The sequence below is a fragment of the Geotrypetes seraphini genome, chromosome 10, assembly GCF_902459505.1.
Source record: "Geotrypetes seraphini chromosome 10, aGeoSer1.1, whole genome shotgun sequence".
NCBI lineage: Eukaryota > Metazoa > Chordata > Amphibia > Gymnophiona > Dermophiidae > Geotrypetes > Geotrypetes seraphini.
Window position 1 is genome coordinate 119,484,658 of NC_047093.1, and position 24,226 is coordinate 119,508,883.

Below are 24,226 nucleotides of genomic sequence, written 5' to 3' on the forward strand. Positions count from 1 at the left end.
TAATAAATAATATACTTAGATTATTTTTGGTTTATATTTTTGAGTGAAAATTGAAAGATATTTTATAAAGAAGGAAAAAGTGGAAAAAAAATAGAAAAGGAGAAAATATTTTCTAGAAAATTGTTGCAGTTAGGTTTAAGGGGGATCAACATTTCAAACAAGATTTAAAGAAAAGAAATGAAAAATTTTAAAGAGACAATAAGAAAAGAAGAAAAGAAGATTTTGACAAGGTAAGAAGAGGGATGGAGCATATAGGAAGTGAAGAAAATATGAGGAACAATTATAAGATTTGGATGGTTTCTTAATGTGAATTTATAATTTGCATTTGAGCGTGACTGAGATAATATGAGGACACATAAATGCTGCATTGGAGAAATGTGGGAATTTAGAATATAATAAGATGAAAAATACAAAAGACTATTGATGTAAAGAGAAGAAGATGTGAAGATGGACTGATGGAAATGACTTGAGCATTATTTAGATTTACAATTTGCATCTGAAATTGACTGAGATATAAGGATGATGTTGCAAAATACTTTATTGGAGAAAGATGAAATAGCAATCTGCAAGAAGATGGAATAAGAGACTGAAACAGCAGGATGAAGATGTACAAGTGTTACAGTTCTGCAGAATGGAGAATAGACTGTAATAGATTGAAGATGCAATGAAAATTAATGAGAGTTTTAAAAAAATATGAGGTCTGCTTGGTTGAAATGTTTGATCCTTCTTTTGATGTAAGGTTAAAAAAAAAAAAAAAATGAATATTATAGGATGGAGTGATGTATGTTCCATTGAAGTTGTGAGAAACTTAGGTTAAAAAAAAAAAAATAAAATAAAATAATAATATTAATCTTGGGGGGGTATATATTGTAAGAAATGGTTTCCGAAATATTGGGTATATACTTTTATAAATATATTAGAGGTATAGGATGGAAGAATGTTTGGAAATTTGAATGAGAGGGGAAGTATATAATAAAGAATTATAGTAAATATAGGTATTTAGGGTATTGAAGAATGGATTGACTGCAGGATAATTTAGTGTTGGTTGTTTGAAAGATTAGAGAAAGAAAAATGAGTATGTTATTGCCTGTGGGGAGTTTATTTTTGCTCAGTAATATGTGCGTTTCGAAGTTTGCATTTGTGTTAGGGGAGGGGAGGGTGGGGGATGGGAATAGGGGGGATGGGGAAAGAGGGGAGGGAGGGAGACTCATATATTGGTTTAAGGAAAAAGAAAAAATGTATATTTTATGTTTGAGTGGATTATATATGTATTTTATATTTTATTTGTAAAATGGGTTTTAAAATTTTTTCTTTGAATGTAAATGGCCTTAATCACCCTATAAAAAGGAAAAAGGTATTGGAATATATTAAACAACAAAATATAGATATATGTTTCTTGCAAGAGACACATTTGTCTGGAACAGAGTCTATGAAGCTGACAGATAAGTGGATAAAACAATGTTTATTTGCACCAGCGGTAAAAAAGAAGGCAGGAGTAGCAATATTGATTAATAAAAAATGTTCAGCAACATTTAATATGGTAAAGGCAGATCCTCAAGGAAGGTGGGTACTTGTTGACATGAGCATGGGCAGTAATACAATGGCGTTACTAAATATATATGCACCTAATTCGAATCAAAGTGAATTCTTTAAATCTCTACAACAATTAGTTTTACCACTGGCTACTACTAATTTAGTGGTGGCTGGGGATTTCAATGCTGTTATAGATCCAATAATGGATAAAAAGCCTAGTAGAATTATGAAATCAATGGGATTAGAAAATTTGATACAAGCATGTAATTTGAAAGATATATGGCGTATTCTTCATTTTAATGATCGGGAATTTACATTTTGTTCACATGTTCATCAATCGTTTTCAAGAATTGATTATATATTTGTTTCAGATCAGATTGTACAGCAAGTTGTAAAAGCTGACATAGAACCAATAGTAATATCTGATCATGGTGGTGTGTGGATAGAAGTTAACTTATTAGATCAAGATAATTCCAAACCTGTATGGAGGTTTGATAATACTTTGCTTGCTGATTCTAAATTTTGCACTGAATTTCAGATAAAAATGAATGAATATTTCAGACTTAATGACCTAGAGGAAATGTCGATTGGAATATTATGGGATGCTTTCAAAGCAACTATGAGAGGACAAATTATATCATATTCTGCGTATAAAAAGAAACAGATAAGAAAGCAATTTGCAAATTTGGAAAAAGAAATTAAAAATTTGGAATTAAAATTGGTTAATAAATGGGAACAAGAGACATTTCAATTATTGTTAAAAAAAAAATGTGAATATAATGAAATTTCCTCTGGATTAGTAAGGAAAGATATTTTTGCTCAGCAAACGATGTATTATGGTAGTGCAAATAAGGCTGGAAGATTATTGGCAAATTATTTAAAAGCAAAGAAAAGAAAGGAGAAAATAAGCATAATTAAGGATGAATTAGGACATTCTCATTCTCAAATTGGAAATATATTAAAACAATTTTTAAAATATTATAAGTCACTGTATTCTTCTGAGTCTTATTTAGATAAAGAGAAAGATGGGTTGGATTTTTTGAGTTTAGTTAAAGGACCTAAGGTTCCTGATCATATAAAAGGAAGTTTAGATAAACCTATATCATTAAAAGAGTTACAAATGGCATTGAAATCCCTTAGAGTTGGGACCGCTCCAGGTGGAGATGGATTTACAGTGGAGTTTTATAAAGAATTTCAAATTTCCCTTTTACCATATTTATTAAAACTATATCAGGACCAACTGAATAAAGGTTGTATATCAGGCACTATGGCAGAATCTTTAACTATTGTTTTGCCAAAGCCAAATAAAGATCCAACATTGGTGTCAAATTACAGGCCTATATCTTTAATAAATGTAGATGGTAAAATATTAGCTAAGATTTTAGCATTAAGATTGGCTAAAGCTCTTCCGCATATAATAGGAATAAATCAAACTGGATTTGTTGCTCAAAGACACTCTTCAAATAATACTAGACTGGCATTTCAGATGTATTATTTAACAAGACAAATTAATGATCCGGCTTTTTCAGTATCACTAGATGCTGAGAAGGCTTTTGATCGTGTAGAATGGAATTTCATGTATCAAGCTATGGAATGGTTTGGTATTGGATCCGGATTTATACAAATGATTCAAGCACTGTATAGCTCCCCAACTGCTCGTTTATACATAAATAATAATTTTTCAGATGCTTTTAAATTGCAGAGGGGAGTTAGACAGGGTTGTCCATTATCTCCTTTGCTCTTTGATATAGTTCTTGAACCCTTGTTGTTAGCTATTCAACAGGCAAAGGACATAGAGGGTATTCCATGTGCTGGAGTGGAATATAAAGTATCCGCTTATGCAGATGATATATTGCTTCATTTGAGGAATCCGGAAACAACAATTCCATGTCTACTGGAGATAATAGATACATTTGGAAAATTCTCAGGATACAAAATAAATTGGAATAAATCAGAAATTTTACCTTTAAATGTGCATTGTACAAAAGGTATACTTGATTCTTTCCCTTTTATTTGGAAAGAGGATGGTATAAAATACTTAGGTATTTGGTTGAATAAAACACTTGAAGAGACAATGAGAATAAACGAAAAATTTTTATTACAAAAAGTAACAGAGTTATGTGAGCAATGGAATCCTTTACATTTGTCATGGTGGGGAAGAGTTCAAACTGTTAAAATGATGATTTTGCCTGTAGTTTGCTATCAATTGGGAATGATACCAGTGTTTTTTCAGGGGTCTTTTTATAAAAAATTAAATAGTATTCTGGTTAAATTTATTTGGCTGGGTAAAATTGCAAGAGTGGCTCTAGTGTCTTTGCAAAGACCAATTGAGGAGGGTGGGGTAAATTTTCCCAATTTTTATAGGTATCATCAGGCCTATATCATGCGCCAAGGTATGTATTGGGTCCTCCCAGAGCTTTTGGAACAATTACCAGAGTGGTTAAGGGTGGAGAGATCACTTATTTTTCCACTTAGGCTTGATCTTCTGCTTGGTATAAAAGTGCCTAGAATACGTAAAGACAATAGAGTATTAATGGATACTTGGAAAACATTAAGATTTGTAGATAAATTAACTAGTGATTCTATTTTAAAATCGAAACAGCAGACTATTTGGGTAAACTCCAAGATACAAATAGGCGGGTTTAAGATTGTCTGGAAGGATTGGATTAAAGCAGGTATAAGATCCTTAACGGAAGTAATTGATAATGGTAAGCTGCTTGATTTTTCACAATTGCAACATAAATATGGTCTGAATAAAAAACAAAGTTATAAGTGGTTGCAATTGAAGCAGGCTATTCAGGTGGGGTTCCCTGAATGGAAATCTTTAAATGATCATTACAGCTTAGAATTCTTATGTTTCCAGGCAGATTTTCTGGGACACCAGGCCGCAAAGTGGTATAAAATGATATCTAATTATTTGAATAAGAAACCAAAAAATGGATTAAGAGATATTTGGAGCATTGAGATTAAGCATCAAATTAATGCATCTCAATGGCCACGTATTTGGTCTTGGAGAATTAAAGGTACGATGTCGGCATCTATTAGGCAAACATGGTTCTTTTTGTTGCATAGAGCATTCTGGACCCCTACTAAATTACAAAAATTAGATTGCTCTAAGTCTAATAGATGCTGGCATTGTAAAATTGAAATTGGAACTTTAGACCATCTTTTATTTTATTGTCCATGTATTCAGGCATTTTGGATATCAATATGGGATCAAGTTAATATATTGATGGAAAATCATGTAGCATTATCCTACGACACAGTGATTTTTGGAATGTGTATGAGGGCCAAAAGTCAAATATCTGCAGCAAACAACAAATTATTGATGATTCTTACTGGAGTGGGAATTCAACAAATAACGACTAATTGGAAAGACTGTTCTAGATTGAATTGTAGTTTTTGGTGGAACTCAGTTTGTCATTTATATAAGATGGAAAGATTTCTTGCCGTACAGAGGGGATATTTTAAAAGGTTTAAGGAGGTGTGGAGGCCATTAATTGAATATTGTAATGATTAAGGGTTATTCTTTTTCCTTAGGGGATAATTTGTAAAAATGGGGGGGAGGGAGAGTCTAAATATGTATATGTTTGGATAAAATATTTTGTTGATAGGGGAGGGGATGGGAGGTGGGTGGAGGGAATTAAAACATGTGTAATAATATTGCTTAAGAATGTCAAGTGAATGATGTGAATTACTTGTAATAATATTGTACACTTGTTGAAAGAAATAAAAAGGAATAAAGATGAAAAAAAAAAAAGAAAGTAAATTATGAGTAAAAGTAACTGTCAGTACTTTATAGTCAAAACCAATTCTTCATTATTACCCTGATCTGTTGAGGAAGAACGTTCCAATGTAGTACATAATGTCCCATGCTATATCCAAAGTCCACAACAGCTGTCAGATCTACCCTTAAAGTTGGTTGTAGGGGTGGGGTTCATCCCTCAGAAGAAAGCCAAACTTCAGAGGGAAACAAAACACTCACTCATATAGATGAATTAACATATATTGCTGGATACAAAATAGGACCCTGCACAACTGACTGATAAAATGGCTTTTTCCCCTCCTCTGTTTTATTTCTCCACTAGAAATAGAGCACAATCCCAGGCTTTGCGCTCTTTAATTGCTCTGAAGGGGTGAGACCTGCTCCTTTGGTCATGAGCTTTTGGACACATGCCCACAGTGACATGCCTGCAGCCCCATAATGTGATAAGGGTGCTCCTTAAGTAGTTGGGAAGGGCCTCCTCTGATCCTAATAGGACCCCAGGTACCTACTTCAGTGCATGCATGAGTAACTCTTAGCTTCTCCTCCATTAACACTTCCAAGTGGCTTCATCTTAATTTTGGGGGGAACATGGAACTTTCAGCAGTATTACCAGCCATGCTGTCTCCCCCTGATACCATATCTTCAATCAGTCTGCTCTGGCCCCTGCTTGATCTTGAGTGGTGAGGTTATTTAATGAGTCAGATGTCTACGGATAGACACAGAAACAGAATTAAGACTGGGTGCATGTGGGCAGAATACCTGTTGTGGCCCTACAGCATGGCAGGTACCTGAAGAAGAACAGAAAAACTTTAGAGAAGATGGAGAAAGAGGGAATAAACGAGCTTACTTTGTGCTAAAACTGGGGTGTGTATTTTTCCATGTTGTTAGCAAATAAGAAACAACCCTATTCATCACCCCATTTCCCTAATCATTTCCTAATCACTCGCATCTACTATCAATGTCTATGTTTCAATAATTTTTAATTTGTTGCTAATTCATATTATGTGTCATTTATTGTCATTAAAGTCCTACATGGTTGTTCCATTACAACTTCCTGGCCTTTGTATCTGCGGTGGAGGATATTAACAACAGCTCAGAGCTCTTACCAAACATCACACTGGGATTCCACATTTATAACCCTAACAACAACTTATTCTTAGCATATGCAGCTGCCATGAATATATTTTCAGGAATGGACACCGGGATCCCAAACTACATCAGCACAACATCTGGACCACTAGCTGCTGTCATTGAAGGTCTTTCTGCTGAGCAATCAAGTGAGTTTTCCAGCCTTTCCAGTATATACCACTACCCACAGGTCAGTGGACCCTTTCATTTTACTTCACATACTCACCATCCAGCATTACCTCTCTTTATCTCTGAAGGACTTTCAACCATCTAACAGTATTCTGAGGTAGTCCAGTGAAAACAGATTTACCATAATCAAATTGATTCGTAAGAAAAGCATGTGTTAAAGTTTTGAGAGTGTCTTTTCCTTGATACGAACAAATATATCCAGTGATCCTTAATGTATAAAATACTTTTTGGATCAGAAAGTTATTATATAGGCTAAAAGAGAACGATCCATCAAAAGAACTCAGAACAAACAGTGCTGCAGAGATTAATGGGAGCATGGTTTAACATTGCTAAAAAAAAAAAGTGGGGAGAAACAAAGAAACATAGAAACACGATGGCCAAATGACAGCCTATTCACAATAACCATTATCTCTTCCTCTCTCTAAGAGACCCTTTATGTCTATCCCAGGCTTTCTTGAATTCAGACACTGTCTCTGTCTCCACCACTTCTTCTGGGAGACTGTTCTATGCATCTACCACTCTTTCTGTAAAAAAGTATTTCCTTAGATTACTCCTAAGCCTATCACCTCTTACTCCTATACCCTCTCATTCCAGAGCTACGTTTCAAATGAAAGAGACTCTCCTCATGTACATTTATGCTGTGTAGATATTTAAACATCTCTATCATATCTCCCCTCTCCCACCTTTCTTCCAAAGTATACATATTGAGATCTTTAGATCTATCCCAGGGGTGGGCAATGAGGGTTTTTAGGATTTCCCCAATGAATATGCATGAGATCCATTTGCATACAATGGGAGGCAGTGCATGCAAATAGATCTCATGCATATTTATTGGAGAAATCCCAAAATCCTGACTGGATTGCGGACCTCGTTGCCCAACCCTGGTCTATTCCCATACACCTTATGATAAAGACCTCTGACCATTTTAGTTTCCTTCATCTGGACTGACTCCATCGTTTTTATATCTTTTTGAAGATGGTATCTCCAGAATTGTACACAGTATTCTAAATGAGGCATCCTTCTAGCTTTTGTTGTCACCTTTCAATATGTCTGACCACCTTCAGTTCATCAGATACTATCATACACAAGTCCTGCTCCTCTTTCATGCACAAAAGTTTTTAACCCCCTTAACTGTACTATTCCCTTTGGTTTTTACAGCCCAAATACATGACCCTGCATCTCTTAGCATTAAATCTTAGCTGCCAACTTTCAGACTATTCTTCAAGCTTCTTGGCACAAATGCACATGAGGTGACAGCGAAAGCTAGGATGCTAGGGTGCATAGGGAGAGGTATGGCCAGTAGGTTAAAGGAGGTATTGATGCCCCTGTATAAGACTCTGGTGAGACCTCATTTAGAATATTGTGCACAATTCTGGAGGCCGCACCTTCAAAAAGATATTAAAAGGATAGCATTGGTCCAGAGGAAGGCTACTAAAATGGTGAATGGTCTTCATCATAAGGCATAAGGGGACAGACTTAAAGATCTCAATCTGTATACTTTGGAGGAAAGGTGGAAGAGGGGAGACATGATAGAAACATTTAAATACTTACATATTGTATATGCGCATGAGTCAAGTCTCTTTCATTTGAAAGGAAACTCTGTAATAAGAGGGCATAGGATGGTTAAGAGGTGATAAGCTCTGGAGTAATCTAAGGAAATACTTTTTTACAGAAAGGGTGGTAGATGCATGGAACAGTCTCCCGGAAGAGGTTGTAGAGACAGAGACTGTGTCTAAATTCAGGAAAGCATGGGACTGGTACATGGGATCTCTTAGGGAGAGGAGGAGTTTGTAAAAAGAAAATCCTAAACCTTGCATTTAAGGAAAATGTGTAAGCAAGGAAAACTTTGAAAAGAACCAGCCCAAGAACTGAGCCTTAGGGTACCCCTGCTAACAACAAGCAAGATGAAGAAAAAGATCAGAATCATCCTGAAAAAAAATTGCTAGTGAAGTAAGATTTAAACCAGTTCAGATGAGTATAACCTGTTTCCATCACCTCAAAACTGGATTAAAGTTTGTACATACACATTCACAATTGAAATTCCCAATAATCTGTTATTTAACCATGTAACTTACACTAGCATGAGGTGGATAGCGATATACAAGGAGCAATAGGAACAGGGTGATGGAGTTCTAGAGTAGAGACAAAAAATATATACAAATTTTTATCCTTTATAATGTATGGGTTGTACATCTGCCTCAGCTGGGTGGCTCTTTATAGAATTACCACCAATGTGTGGTAGAAAACTGGAACGTTCTTCCGGAGTCTGTTATAGGGTAAAACACCCTCCAGGGTTTCAAGACAAAGTTGGACAAGTTTATGCTAAACTGGTGAGACTGAATTCATTTGGAGCACTGGTCTTGACCTAGGGGCCGCCGCGTGAGCGGACTGCTGGGCAAGATGGACCACTGGTCTGACCCAGCAGCGATAATTCTTATGTTCTCATGTATTTAGTCTAATCTGTGCGCCTAAATTTCTACAGGTGTATCTTTTGCTTAACCAGGCTTACATTTCAGGATGGATAGAGACGGGTGTGTTTGATAAAGTGCAACTCCTGCTAAACCATTTATAAAATACAGGTGGACATCTCAGCTGTCCATTTCCTGGATTAGAGCAGGTGTTAGCCAACCTATTAGATGTAAAACTGTCATCCATCCTTCCGCAGCAATTTCGAGATACAAAAGCTGCAGGACAGGAAAGATGGTGAATTGTTCCAGCCTTAAGAATAAGTGAATAAATGAAGGTTCTGTGGGGTTTAAGGGATTTTAGGAAGGTCTCAGGGTATTTTAGAATCTTAGCAGCAGTGACAAAGAAATTATTCATTTTCTTTGGTTGAGTTTAAGGAAAAGAAGTGACAGGAATATAGCATGAAAATGAATGAAAAAGAAAATATAAATAAAATACAAGTATACTCTGTGCTCAGCCCCTTTTTTAAAATTCAATATTTTTATTGATTTTTGTGAAAAAAAATATATAAACATTCAACAAAATATTCAGAATATATAAGCAGGTAAGTAGTACAGAATTTGCTGTCAAACAGAAGAAATGTTATGTACTTTGATCATTCACAAAATTGTCAAGGGGGTCCATATATGGTTTTGAGAGCTATTAATTAGCGGAAAACATTTTTCCAAAAGCGTGGTATTGTTCTAAACGTTTATACACACAAACTGAATTCCACCAAAAGGAAAGTCTCGTGGTATTATTTTTCTTTGGCTGAGTTTAAGGAAAAGAAGTGACTGAAATATAAAATGAAAGTGAATGAAAAAGAAAGCCCCCCCCACACACACACACAAATATTATCGATGCTCAGCCCCTTTTAACTCTGCCAACTCTCCCTGAATACTCAATCCAGCTCTTCTGCTACTGGTCATCCAATCCCTTTTCTCCTATTTCATTGATTCTTTGTGATACAGAATTGATACAAGAATATTTTTACTTACATGTAGTAAGTTGTAGCTGTGAATGAGGGAGTGTGAGTAATGTGTTCTTTGTAGCGCTGTCCTGTTATATATGGAGTTCCTTTCAGTTATTTTTTTAGATTGTAAACTGCTTGTACCTGTTGTAAGAACAGGCAAGTTTTAAAAAAACATAAAACATTCAATACAGTATAATTATATTCCACATATTTAATTTTATGTTAAAGATAGTGATGAATTCAGTCTTTTTTTTATTTTCAACAGATGAGTTACATCTCAGGGAATCTTGTCATGAGCGACACTGTTAAGTTTCCTTATTTTTACCAGATGGTCCCCAGTGAGCTGCACCTCTGTGCTGGGATAGTTAGGTTGCTGAAGCATTTTGGCTGGACCTGGGTTGGTATCCTTGCATCCAGTGATGAAAACAGCATGAGGGCTGTGCAGATCCTGAGAGAAGGGATTGTGCAGAGTGGAGGGTGCATTGAATTAATAGAAATCATCCAACGGTCCAGTTCACCCATGCTTCAATATATGAACACTGTTTACAAAAATATCATTGTATCCACAGCTAAAGTGATTATTTTGTTCTGTAACACACAGAGCACAGATTTTCTAAAGTATACAAGTATTTTGGAAGCACCTGGTAAAGTCTGGATTAATACGGATGAATGGATATTTTTCTTACCCTCAGACAATGCTGATAGAAAAAACACCTTAGCTTTCACTGTGGCAAAGAAGAATATTCCAAACTTCCACAGATTTGTCCGTGAGGTGAATCCTGATGTGTTTCCAAGTGATTCTTTCATAGAGATGTGGTGGAAGGACCTGTGTAATGATGAGTGCCCAAAGAGCATCCAAAGATCCTGCAGCGATAATGAAACATCTGACTACCTCATGCACTGTGATATCATAAACTCCGGAAACAGTTATAATGTATACAATGCTGTGTACGCCCTGGCACACGCACTCCATGATATGATGACTTCTAATTCTGGAAATTCCACCCTGTGGAGAGCTGAAAGTGAGACCAATTTGAACTTTTTACCATGGAAGGTAATATTCTTGAATGGAGGAATGTTACTTGTGATTGCACCATTAGGAAAGGGAAGCAGGATGCTTCCTGTCCACCCTCAGAGCATTTTGCCCTTTGATTAGCATCGCTCTGATATTACTCCTTATCAACTTGCAACTCAGAATTGTTCCATTAGAGTAAGAAGCAGAGGACACAAACATTTTCCAACTTTCAACAACTCAAGCAAAAATAAATAACTTGGTTCCATACTCGTGAAATAAACTCCTAATGCAATAAAAAAGAGTAAGTAGCAATGACCTTAGTTTCAATAAAAGTTTTTAGTTTCAAAAAAAATCTAAAACAAACTATAAAGTTTTTACTGTTCGATCTCTTAAATTTTCACACAAATCAAACCAATCTTATTCTGATTTTTCTGACCTGAACAAAGGTTACCTTTAAAAGCTTATCAAAAAAAGGTTCTAAGTTTATTTTGAATAGAAATGGTATCACCGTTCTCCTTTGTGTTTTATTTATCTATTTTAAAATTTATTACCTGCAGGTCACAATTATACATATACAAAAAACATTTACATCTATATGCCTCAACAGACACATTTTATTACAAATTCATCAATAAAACATCCTTCCCAAATTAAAAAGTTAAAATTAATAATCTAAAACACTTCAAGATCTTTACCTGGATATAAACATCCTAACTTATGGGTCCTTTTACTAAGATGTGCTAGCCTTAATAATGAGGCTATAAAATTATTCCTTAATTATTTCTGTATATTACTGTTAAAAGTGTCTACCACACCATTAACAGAGCAATAAGTTCATATAAATGCAAAAGTGACACGATGACAGAATTCATCACCATTCCAATCCCCATGGATAACCACGGGAAACCATCCCCATGTCATTCTTTAAGCAGAGGAAAGAATTAGAGTACGAATGGACACGACCACTGACCCTCTAGCCTTGCATTGGAGAAAGCTGGCATAGAAGGACTGAGGTTGAGATAGACACTAAAGAATGACATGGGATTATTTCCTGCGGTTATCCACAGGGACAGGAATGGTGATGAATTCTGTCAGTGTGTCAAGAGGTCCAAGATCCTAGTATTTCAGACAAATTTATCATTAAACTATCTATATTAGTATGATAGATCTTCTCAGCTATTTAGAGAAACCCATTTTTACATATCTCATTTTCCCCAACTTAATTCACAGGAAACCAGCCCTTTTCAAATTCTAACTCTGTATTGGAAACCATCCTCTTTCCTCCTGCTTCTGGTCAAACTCTGCTACCCCTACCTCTCTTGCTGCCTGTAACTCTGTCCCATGCTGCCTCTGAATTGGTGCCTTCTCGTTGGCTGTAATTCCACCCACTAACTGCCAATCAATCACTCATGAGTTGGGCTTCTCTCACCTTTTTGCCGATTTCAACCTCTTCTCCCACCCCAATTACATCCCTTTTCTTCATTTGAATACTTAGTGGTCTGTTAAATTGGCAAAAGCATTATATAGGGATGATTAGCCTTGAGAAAGCCAATGGGTAAAACATGTTGGCTTTACTATTTCTGAAAGAAAGACCACACAGCTAAGTACTTTTAATATATAGTATGTTAAGTTATGCTTAAGTATTTATTAAAATTAATATTAAAATTAAGATCCAGTGAAGAGGTGGTACTTAAATCTTTGGACAGTGAAAGTATTTGAGTCCTAGGTGGTACCTCTGAGAATCGGGGAGTAGCATACGTATTGTGAAGACCATAAGGAATGCATATGAAGTATTGCATTCTTAACAGAATAGAATAATCAAAATTATGCACCATTTATAGAATTACACCAACTGGCTTCTTACTCGACTTAGGCATTGGTAGGTTTCCTAATAATAGATACCGGTGAATTAGGCCAGGGTTTTTCTGGGCTAATTTACAAGTGTTTAACACAGATGCCTATTGACACCTAAGTCATTACAGAGCCAAACTCTGCCCTAGCCATACCCACTTTTCAGGTAGGTGCAGGTTGGTGTATGGTGCTTTTACAGTGCCATTTTTTTTTACATTTTAGGGCCCAGACATAGCCCAAGTACTTTAGATAGTTTTTGAGCTCTCCAAGACAGGTAGGGAAAATACCTAAGTTCCTGATTTTAGCACTTAGATAACCTTGATAGGCAGCACATAAATACCTTTACTTTTATTTTATTTATTTTATTTTTTTAATAAAAATGTTTTGCTTTCCTATTAGCTTCATCAGTATCTGAAGAACCTTCACTTTAAGAATGTTTTGGATGAGGAAATCTCTTTTAATGAGAATGGTGATCTCACCATTGGATATGATATTGTAAATTTGATCAAACTGCCCAATGGGACAAGGAGTAATGAAATTGTTGGAAGTTATAACCCTTATGCTCCACCAGGGAAGGACTTTACCATCAATGAGAAAGCAAATGTGTGGGAGAACTTGCTCAAGCAGGTCAGATTTAAGATAGAAACCAAAGAACTGTGTACATATCATGCACATTCTTATAAACATGTAAAAATACCAAAGATGATCCCTCTGTTCCCTCTAAGCTGAGCAGGAGTCTGTCAAAATCACTATTCCCAGTAAGAAGGTTAGTGCTTCAAGACCATTAGGCAGACATTTTATACGCATTGAAATATATGACATTGCGTAAAAATCAAACACTATTAAACTTGAAACTTGAAACTTGTTGATGTGTTCTCTGTTTGGTAAATGACACAGGGGCAGTGAGGATCATCTCAGAAGCCCCAGTGCCATTCTTTGAATGATTACTGACCATAGTATGACTGAAATTGGTACAGCCATGACCAGAAATTACTTGGAAAGTTGCCCACATTAGATTTTGTTAATGACCAGAATTTTGGGTGCTTGTGGTCAACCATCTCTTTTACCACAGACTCCCTATAGCCAAGTATAGGGTTGGAAGGTAATTCCCAATTGGATTTATTAACAGCGGGTATTGTAAATGGGGGTTGTAAACATAATGGTGAATGGGAAACTCTGGGATGTTTTGGATCTGAGCTCACAAAACAATGAGTATCTGGTGGATCAATATTACTCATCATAGGTAGGAAATATGTATCCTTAGTTCACAGAGTGACATTAATGATCTGTATAGTAGAATTTAACAGTGTCTCAGTGTCTCAGTTTCTCAGTAATCCAGTAGAGAGGGTCAGAGTTCACATTCTCACTGTCTTAACTGATTTATCTGCAGCACCAAACTATAACGTATATCTAACCTTCCTTAACTATACTAATCTGTTCTACTTAACCTACACTGTATGTACTCTTCAACCTCTGTAGGCATAATTTGACTCATAAATCCCAGATCAGATTAGATTAGATTTACTACTGTCAATTTTAAGACACTTTGGTTCTCAAATGTATCAGCTGATAAGATAAAGGTAAAATGGTTAGCCTTCATAAATTATAATACATCACAGAAACAGGAAGACACTCAAAAGTACATAGAATTGCTACAAGGAACTAGGAAAGCTGTCAGAAAAGACAAGATGCAAATGGGGGAAAAGACAAATGGCATTGTGAGATTCAAGGATAAATAGGATAAACATGTACTATAAAAGCTGAAAAGGATAAGGATAAAATGTTTAATAATTATTTCTGTTCTGTGTTCATGGATGAAAGACCAGGGGCAGGCAATGGCAGAAATCCTCTCTTCCAACCAAAAACATGCTTGACACATGCTTTCTTGAATTCATACCCAATCTTTGTCTCCACCACCTCTACTGAGAGCCTATTCCACGCATCTACCACATTTTCTACAAAAACATATTTTCTTAGATTACACCTGAGTCTTTTAACTTCATCCTATGCCCTCTCATTTCATAGCTTCCATACGCCTTATGATGAAGATCGCTAACCAATTTAGTAGCCTTCCTCTAGACCATTACATTATATCTTTTTGAAGGTGTAGTCTCCAGAATTATGCATAATATTCTAATTGAGGTCTCAAAAGAGCCTTATACAGCAGCATTAAAACCTCCTTTTTCCTACTGGCCATACCCTCCCTATGCACCCAAGCATCCATCTAGCTTTCACTGACAGCTTTTTGACCTGTTTGGCCACCTTAAGATCATCATATACTATCACTTCCAAGTCACGTTCCTCTTTCATACACAAACGTTATTCACCTCTTAAACTGTACCATTCCCTTAGGTCTTTACAGAATAAATCAGGACTAATCAGAAACTTAGCTCCCCCCCCTCCCCCCCGTGCATGCTGGTGATGCACTAGGAGAAGTCTAAGGTCCCGATTGGCTCAGGTACCTAAGGCCCCTCCCCTACAGGAAGGGCCTTAGGCTCCTGATCTAATCTGGAGCTTTGGTACAGAAGGTATTGTCATGGGTGGAGGGTTCTCAAGCTGGGCAGGTCTGATACAAACCCCCAGCCCACTAGACCACCAGGATTTAGTGGGAAGGGGAGGGGGTGATGAGAAGGTTAGAGAGGTCCAGGTTTTGGCAGCAGGGGAGGGGGCATGGAAGTTTGCCTCCATCCTGGGCACTCCCTAACCTCACTACACCACTGTCTAGAACCTTAACGATTGAATGAAAACGCTCTAGATTTGTCTTAATATTAAACTACTCTTTGTGATTATCACTGGATGCCATATAAGAACATACAAATATCCTTACTGGGTCAGAGCAGTAGCCTGTTCTCACAATGGCCAATCTAGGTCACTAGTATCTGGCCAAACCCAAGGAGTAGCAATATTCAATGCTACCAATACAGGGCAAGCAGTGGCTTCCCCATGTCTTTCTCAATAACAGACTATGGACTTTAACTCCAGGAAGTTGTCCAAATCTTTCTTAAAACCTGCTACGCTATCCGCTCTTACCACATCCTCTGTCAACGCATTCCAAAGCGTAACTATTCTCTGAGTGAAAAAAAATTTCCTCTTGCCAACTTGATGATTGTCCTCCAATTCTAATGAGAAATGCTCCGCTCACTTTAAAATCAAAACTTTTTGATTGGATTGTATCATTATTAGTGGCTGGGTCGTTCCCAAGTGAGATTGGTCAGATTTTAATCACTCCCAATATAAAGGATACGAAAGAAACATCTAATTTCAGACCAGTTGCTTCTATTCTCTTATTTACAAAAGTGATTGAAGGTTTAGTGCAATTAGTGAATTATTTAGATAAATTTGAAATTTTGCACAATTTTCAATCCGGTTCCCACTCAGGATATAGCACTGAAATAGTTATAGCTTCAATAGTAGATCATATCCATAGTCTATTCAAATCAGGTTCAAGCGCAATTATTCTACAACTGGATTTGAGTCGTGCTTATGACTTAGTTGACCATAATATATTATTAGCATGCTTGGATACCATCGGAATTTCAGGTAGGGTATGGAATTGGTTTCAAGGGTTTGTGAAAAATAGATCTTACCAGGTAGTCAGTGCTGGTCAATACTCTACCAGATGGATAAATGAAAGTGGAGTCCCTCAGGGTTCACCACTTTCTCCAACTTTCTTTAATGTTTACCTAACACCTTTATTTATTACATAGTTTACAGGTAAAATTTTATGTTTACGCAGATGACATTTCAATACTCATCCCTTTAACCAAACTCACTTCAGAAGTATTAAATTATATAGCTTTTATTCATACACAAGTGGAAATTTGGACATCTACATTTAGATTGAAATTAAATCCGGGCAAATCAAAATTCTTTCTAGCTAGTCCTAATGAAAAAATTACTGAAACAGTTTTATTTACCCTCCAGGTACTTTAGTTAGATTGTGAGCCTTCGGGACAGTAAGGGAATTTTTCAAGTACCTTTCTTATTTCTAACCTTAATGTATATTTTCTGTAAACCGCTTAGAACCTAACGGATGTAGCGGTATATAAGAAATAAATTACATTACATATTTTTAAACGGTCAATCTTATTCGATATCTCCTACGCTGAAAATTTTAGGGGTTATTTTAGATCGGTCCTTATCTTTTAAGGCCTATACAGATTCACTGGTTAAGAGATGTTTTATTGTCCTCCGGAAACTGCATACTATTAGGAAATATTTTGATTTTATATCATTTAAAATCCTGGTTCAATCTTCAGTCCTTTCAATATTGGATTATTGTAATGTTATTTATCTGGGATTGTATAAAACAACTACTAGCTTACCAAAAATCATACAAAATACAGCTATTCCTTTGATTTTTAATCTGAAAAACATGATCATATCAGTGTATATCAAAAGCTTCACTGGCTACCGTTTGAGGCTAGGGTGTTATTTAAATTTGGATGCATTTGTATTAAAGTTTTATTCTGCTTAGCACCGGCTTACCTTGTTTCTCATTTTAGTTTGTTTTTTTATTTCTAAGAAAAATATTCGTAGATCTGGTTGGTTTTATTTTCCTTCAGCAAATGCATGTCGTTACAAAAAATTTTTTGGATAGGACCTTAGCATTCCAAGCAGGATTAATGAATTCATGTTTGAATCTTCTTGTTTCGAAATTGATCAATTTCGAAAAGATCTTAAAACCCACTTATTTAAACAATATAATATACATTATTGATTTTCATATTATCATGTAGTTATCATATACTTATAATCTTTTCATCTATACTTATTTTAGTTTATATTGTGTGTTTTTTATTCATTAGTTTTAATGCTTGTATTAGTTACTTAGAATTTTATTATGTATGATGTTATTATTATTTTGTATGCTGAGTACCTATTGTGTAAACTGCTATGAACTGCTGGTTAAGTGGTATATAAAAATAAATTATTATTATTAATAATACCCTTACAAGCACGAATTCAATTCAAATTCTACTGCCTATTATTCAAAGCTTTACACGGCTCTTCCCCATCCTACTTAACCAACCGCTTAAACCAGGTCTCCTCAAAAAGACACAGAAGAACCCCTAACCCTTTCACCTTCCCCCCTTTCAAGGGCACACATTGCAAGAAAATGTTCGATAACCTTCTGGCAACCCAAGCAGCAAAACTCAACCAATCTGTCACCAACCTGCTGACAACATCGGACAACTTCAAGATGTTCCGCAAAGAAATCAAAACCCTGCTCTTCAAAAAATTCATCCAAAAACCCTAACCCCCTTACCTACCACCAACTCACTTCACCAACCTCTCACCTTCATCCAGAAAATTCCAGTTACCCAAAAAAAAATTTAAAAAAAAAAAAAAAAAAATTGCATCCTCACTGGAAAATGTCCAGTAATCTCCTCTGAAATGTTTACATCTCTGGAAATGTCCAGACAATTCTTTTGTAATCCGCCTTGAACTGCAAGGTATAGGCGGAATAGAAATCCGTAATGTAATGTAGAAATCCGTAATGTAATGTAATTATTATTAAAAGTATTTCCTGTAACTTTATCGTGTGTCCCCTAGTGATCACCCACTGTAATATCAGAAATATAGTAACAGAGTAAATGAATGGTCCTTCCAGTCTGCCATAAGTTATACCCATTTAAAAAATACATGATTAGATTAACTTTTCTCTTCTTTGATATTTCTGGGCCATAGACTGTAAAGTCTGGTATTGTCCTAGGTTCCAAATGTTGAAGTTCCCATCCAAGCTCACTCCAGCCTATCCAACCATCCCATTGATTGCAGGATATCTACCGTAAAGTCTGGCTAGTAACATCCTCATGTTCCATATTAGTGGAGTTCACATTGATGCCCCACCCCAGCCAATCCTACACCGATTCACCATATATGACACATAGGCCATGCCCGTCTGTCCAATACCAGCCTTAGTTCTTTAATTTACATCCTTCATTTTCTAATTAGAGATCCTCTATTTTTATCCCACTCTTTTATGAATTCCATCACTGTTTTCTTCTCCACCACTTCCCTTGGGAGGGCATTCCAGACATCTACCACCCTCTCCGTGAAGAAGAATTTCCTAATATTGCTCCTAAGTCTTCCTTCCTGTAGCCTCAAATTATGCCCTCTAGTTTAACTATTTTTTCTTTCCTGGAAAAGATTTGGATCTATATTAATGCCTTTCAAGTGTTTAAATGTCTGTATCATATCTCCCCTGTCCCTCCTCTCCTCCAGTCCCTTCTCATATTTCTTTTGGTTCAAACCACATACCATTTTTGTCGCCTTCCTCTGGACCACTTCAAGTCTTTTTATATTCTTCGCCAGGTACGGCCTCCAAAACTGAACACAATATTCCAAGTGCGGCCTCACTAATGACCTATACAGATGCATCAACACCTCCCTTCTTCTACTGATTACTCCTCTTTCTATACAGCCTAGCATCCTTCTGGCTAGAACCACCACTTTATCACATACGATTCCCTCAGATTTCTACCCCAAAAGCATTATTCTGCACTTCTTCACATTGAATTTTAATTGACAGACACTAGACCATTCTTCTAACTTTTGCAGATCCTTTTTCATGTTTCCACTCCCTCTGGGGTGTCCACTAAGTTACAAATCTTGGTATCATCTGCAAAAAGGCTACACTTACCTTCCAACCCTTCAGCAATGTCACTCACAAACATATTGAGCACTTTCCCCATTTGTATGTACTAAGTCCAGAAGGGCCCCATTCTTCATGGGTTCAATTACCAACTCCTGGAGCAGATCCCCTTGTAGAGAATCCAGGATCTCCCTACTTCTAGAAGATCCCAATATAGGTATACCCTAATCAGCATCTGGCATGTTAAAATCAACTTTTAGCAATACTTCTCCTTTTACAGCTATTGATGAATGTCTACTATTAAATCTCTGATCACTTTTAATATCTCTGAAGGAGGTCTGTATATCCCACCAATATAAATACATTTTCCATTCCCTCTTTCCAGTTTGACTCATAATGCCTCTTCCTTACTTTGAAAATTCTGCAACTGTGTGGCTTTAATATGATCTTTAACATAAAATGCCACTCTCCCTCCATATCTTCCTAACCTCTCTCTTGAACAAAATATAGTCCTATGTAACCATATTCCAGTCACGGTTCTCCATGATTCATTTCTCTGTGATCATCACTAAATCCAACTCATCTTTTCCCATCACAGCCTCTAGATCCAGAACCTTGCTTACCATGCTATATATAGAGCTTTCCAGACATTGCCCCCTTTTCCCTTCCATGTAGAGGTATTCAGTGAATTTACCCGGTGAAGCAAATACCTCCATCTGCTCCACCTGGGGACTTTGATCATCCTGCCCCATTACTTCTAGTTTAAAGCTCTCTTCAGTAGATTAGCCAGCCTGCTGCTGAAGACACTTCTTCCCTTCTTTGATAGATGCATACCATCCTTGCTCAGCAGCCCTTAGAAAATCAACCCATGGTTCAGGAAGTCAAAACATTCTCAATGAAACCATCCACACAGACATGCATTCATCTCCAGGATTGTGCTTTTCTGTCTAGGACTTTACCCTAACAGGGAGGATTGACATGAATACCTCCTGCACACCTGACGGTTTCACCTTCTCTCTCAGAGCCACAAAGTCACTTTTGATACATTCAGAATGGGTACCTAGTAATATCATTAGTGCCAACATGTATATGTGGCATTGGATAATAATCATTAGGCAAGCTCTCCATACACCAGACAGTATACCTCTCGAGATTTTTACACCAGACAGTATACCTCTCGAGATATCATATGTGGTCTACAGATAGAAACCTCTGTATCCCTCAGAAGGGAATCACCACTACCTTATGCTTCCTAGTGGTCATAGATCCAGCAACTTTGGGGATGTTCAGTTTTGGTCCTTCCTTACCCTTGCATGCTCTCATCTCCTCTACTTCCATACCGCATACCGGTCTTCAGTTCAATGGCACGTGGAGTCACAGTATCAATCTTGTAGGTGCTATAATCTGTATCCAGATTTCCTCCCTCAGCAAGGCCTCCTCTTCCCCACTGCTTGAAATCTTTGATGCCTCATGAAGCATTTAATCAACGTAGCTCTCATTCTCATGGATGCTTCTCAGTCTTAGTTAAATGAAAGGATACAAAGACTAGTGGTAAATGGAGTTTGATCCAAGTAAAAGGATGTTGTTAGTGGAATGCCTCAGGGATCTGTCTTTGGGCTGACTATTTTTACATCTATGAGTGATATTGGGGAAGGACTGTCTGGCCACGTTTGTCTTTTTGCAGATGATACCAAACTTACCTTGTTGGTGGTTTATGGCACTGCATACAGGGATAAAGCCTTTTTTAGGCAATTGAAAGTGCATTTGAAAATTCATCACCTAGTGCTATCTCAACTTTCTTAGATTTTTCTCTCAATCTTCAGGCACCTCCGCAGTCTGGATGTACCCCAAATTGCCCTCCTGGGTTCAGGAAATTAATCAGGGAAGGAAAGCCCATCTGCTGTTATGACTGCATACCCTGTTCAGAAGGAGAGATCTCCAACCAAACTGGTAAGTGATAACATTATGCTTGATACAATGGTTATTCTGCATCGAGCCCATATCCAACATAAATCATCTTCTACCAACCTCACTACACCCATATCACCCCCTCCTTAAATCACTTCACTGATTCCCTATCTGCCTTCGCATACAGTTCAAGCTCCTATTGCAGACTTACAAGTATGTTCATTGTACTGCCCCTCAATATCTCTCCCCTCTTCTCTCTCTTATGCACGTCCGCAGATAAGCCACTCTTAGCTATACCCTCCTCCTCCACTGCCAATTCCAGACTTCGTTCCTTTCATCTAGTTGCCCCCTATGCCAGCAATAAATTACCTGAGTTTGTCCATCAAGCCCCTTCCCTTGTTAAAATTCACACTGAAACCCTACCTTTTTGATATAGCCTTCAATCCATAACCCTAATCCCCACTGCCCACCAACTCAGTCAGCAAATTAACCGTTACCTTTAACTGTTTCTATGGCATCTTGTTTGTCTATTTTGTCTGTTTAGATCAGGGGTGTCCAATGTCGGTCCTCGAGGGCCGCAATCCAGTCGGGTTTTCAGGATTTCCCCAATGAATATGCATGAGATCTATTAGCATACAATGAAAGCAGTGCATGCAAATAGACCTCATGTATATTCATTGGGGAAATCCTGAAAATCCGACTGGACTGCGGCCCTCGAAGACCGACATTGGACACCCCTGTTTTAGATTGTAAGCTCTTTTGAGTAGGGACTGTCTTCTTTGTGACTCTGTACATTGCTGCATACAAATGGTAGTGTTATAGAAATAATTAATAGTAGTAGCAGTGTTGTTTTAGTCAGTGCTGTTTAAAAATACTGGCTACTTTGGATATAAAAGTATCAAGGTATTGATCTTCAATATCAGTACTCTTCCATTTATCTCATGTATCACTTGAGCACCATGAAATTCTTGCGATATTGTGATGGGAGGATAAAATTTATGAAAATGCTGAGAACTCATTTGTTTGCTAGCACTTTCCTGTGTTAAGTTTTTTTCATTTTTCTTTTATATGAGTACAGTTCTGCAACTGTGTTTTATGATTGTAAGCTTTGTAAACCGTATAGTTCATATATGGTATATATATTTTTACATACTTACATGCTTACATATAGGACCCAAGAAGAAGATTCTTTAAAGCGAAAACACAGACCGTGTCGGGTCCATGCCACAGACTTTATACTGTGTTTTACTGTCAAGTATTTGCTTCACTTTTACTTGTGAAGACTTTTAACTGTTTACAATACATTTATGTCCAAGTTCAGACCCATTGAGAGGGACATTCCTGTGACACATGTGTGGGGTGGGACAAGTGGAGGTTGGGACATTTTGGGATAAATAAATATCCGGTCAACACCGGGTAGTCTGCTAGCATAATTTAAAAGGTAATAGCATATCTCATTTGTTTTGTTTTACTTCTATATATTACATTTAAAACTGGAGTAACACAGCTACCACACAATTTTACTCTAGATAATTTTAGTACTCAGATGTCTATTATGCAAATTATCAAGCCAATATTTAGCACTAGGTAGATGAGGTTCCTATGAGATGAAAACCCCCTTTTACAAAGCTGCTTGGCAAATGCTCCAACACCCATTCAATTCCTATTTGCCATATTTAGATGCCTAGAAGATGCCTGATAGGAGCTTATTAATTAATATATATATATATATATATATATATAGGCACTCATATATGTCCTCAACAGATTTTATTTGTAAGATACTATGATAATATGTTTCATTCTCAGATATGGACACCTGTATAAGATGCCCAGAGGATCAATGGCCCAATCAGAAGAGAGATGCTTGCATCCCAAAAGTAATAATCTTCCTGACCTATAAAGAGCCTTTGGGGATAACTTTGATTTTCATCATAATTTTCTTCTTTCTCATCACTGCTCTCATTCTGGGAATCTTTATTAATTACCGAGACACTCCTATAGTAAAAGCTAACAACCGACACCTCAGTTACCTTCTCCTCATTTCCCTCATGCTCTCCTTCCTCTGTTCTTTGATTTTCATTGGCCGTCCTAAAAAGGTGACTTGCATTCTCCGACAGATTGTCTTTGGGATCACTTTTTCTATTTCGCTCTCCTCTGTATTGGCAAAAACCATCACTGTGGTCACAGTCTTCCAAGCCACCAAACCAGGAAGCAAGCTCTGGAAATGGATGGGTTCCAAGGTCTCAAACTCTATAGTTCTTTCCTGCTCTCTTCTTCAGGTTATTTTCTGTCTCATCTGGCTGTCAATTGCTCCTCCATTTCCATTTCTTAATATGAGATCAGAAACTGGAACCATACTAATTGAATGTAATGAAGGGTCAATGGCTGCATTTTATTGTGTTCTGGGTTACCTGGGATTTCTGGCCGGTATCAGCTTCATCGTAGCTTTCCTAGCAAGAAATCTACCTGACAGTTTCAATGAGGCCAAGTACATCACCTTCAGCATGCTGGTGTTCTGCAGTGTCTGGATCTCCTTCATCCCAACATACTTGAGCACCAAGGGCAAGTATATGGTGACGGTTGAGATATTTGCTATTCTGGCCTCCAGCGCTGGGCTTCTAGGTTGTATCTTCTTCCCGAAATGCTATATTATTCTGCTGAGGCCTGAAAAGAACATCAGAAAATACCTAAATAAAAAAAAATTAGATGAATAAATTTGTACAACTGAATGAAAAATTTGTTGTTGTTATTATTATTTTTTTTTTTTTTGTATAAGGAGTGTGAATGATCTGTGCTTTGCCAGAAATTGCATCATTG

The 24,226-nt window shown here is 36.9% G+C and overlaps 1 protein-coding gene across 1 annotated transcript; it reads left to right on the top strand.

Moving 5' to 3' along the window:
• The first annotated feature begins 5,887 nt into the window (after positions 1 to 5,887).
• Positions 5,888 to 24,123, top strand: LOC117368556 (vomeronasal type-2 receptor 26-like). Its single transcript, XM_033962288.1, has 6 exons — positions 5,888 to 5,979; positions 6,326 to 6,617; positions 10,300 to 11,088; positions 13,300 to 13,527; positions 21,322 to 21,448; positions 23,216 to 24,123. The coding sequence occupies exons 1-6, from the start codon at positions 5,888 to 5,890 to the stop codon at positions 24,121 to 24,123; spliced, it is 2,436 nt and encodes an 811-aa protein (XP_033818179.1).
• The last annotated feature ends 103 nt before the right edge of the window (positions 24,124 to 24,226 follow it).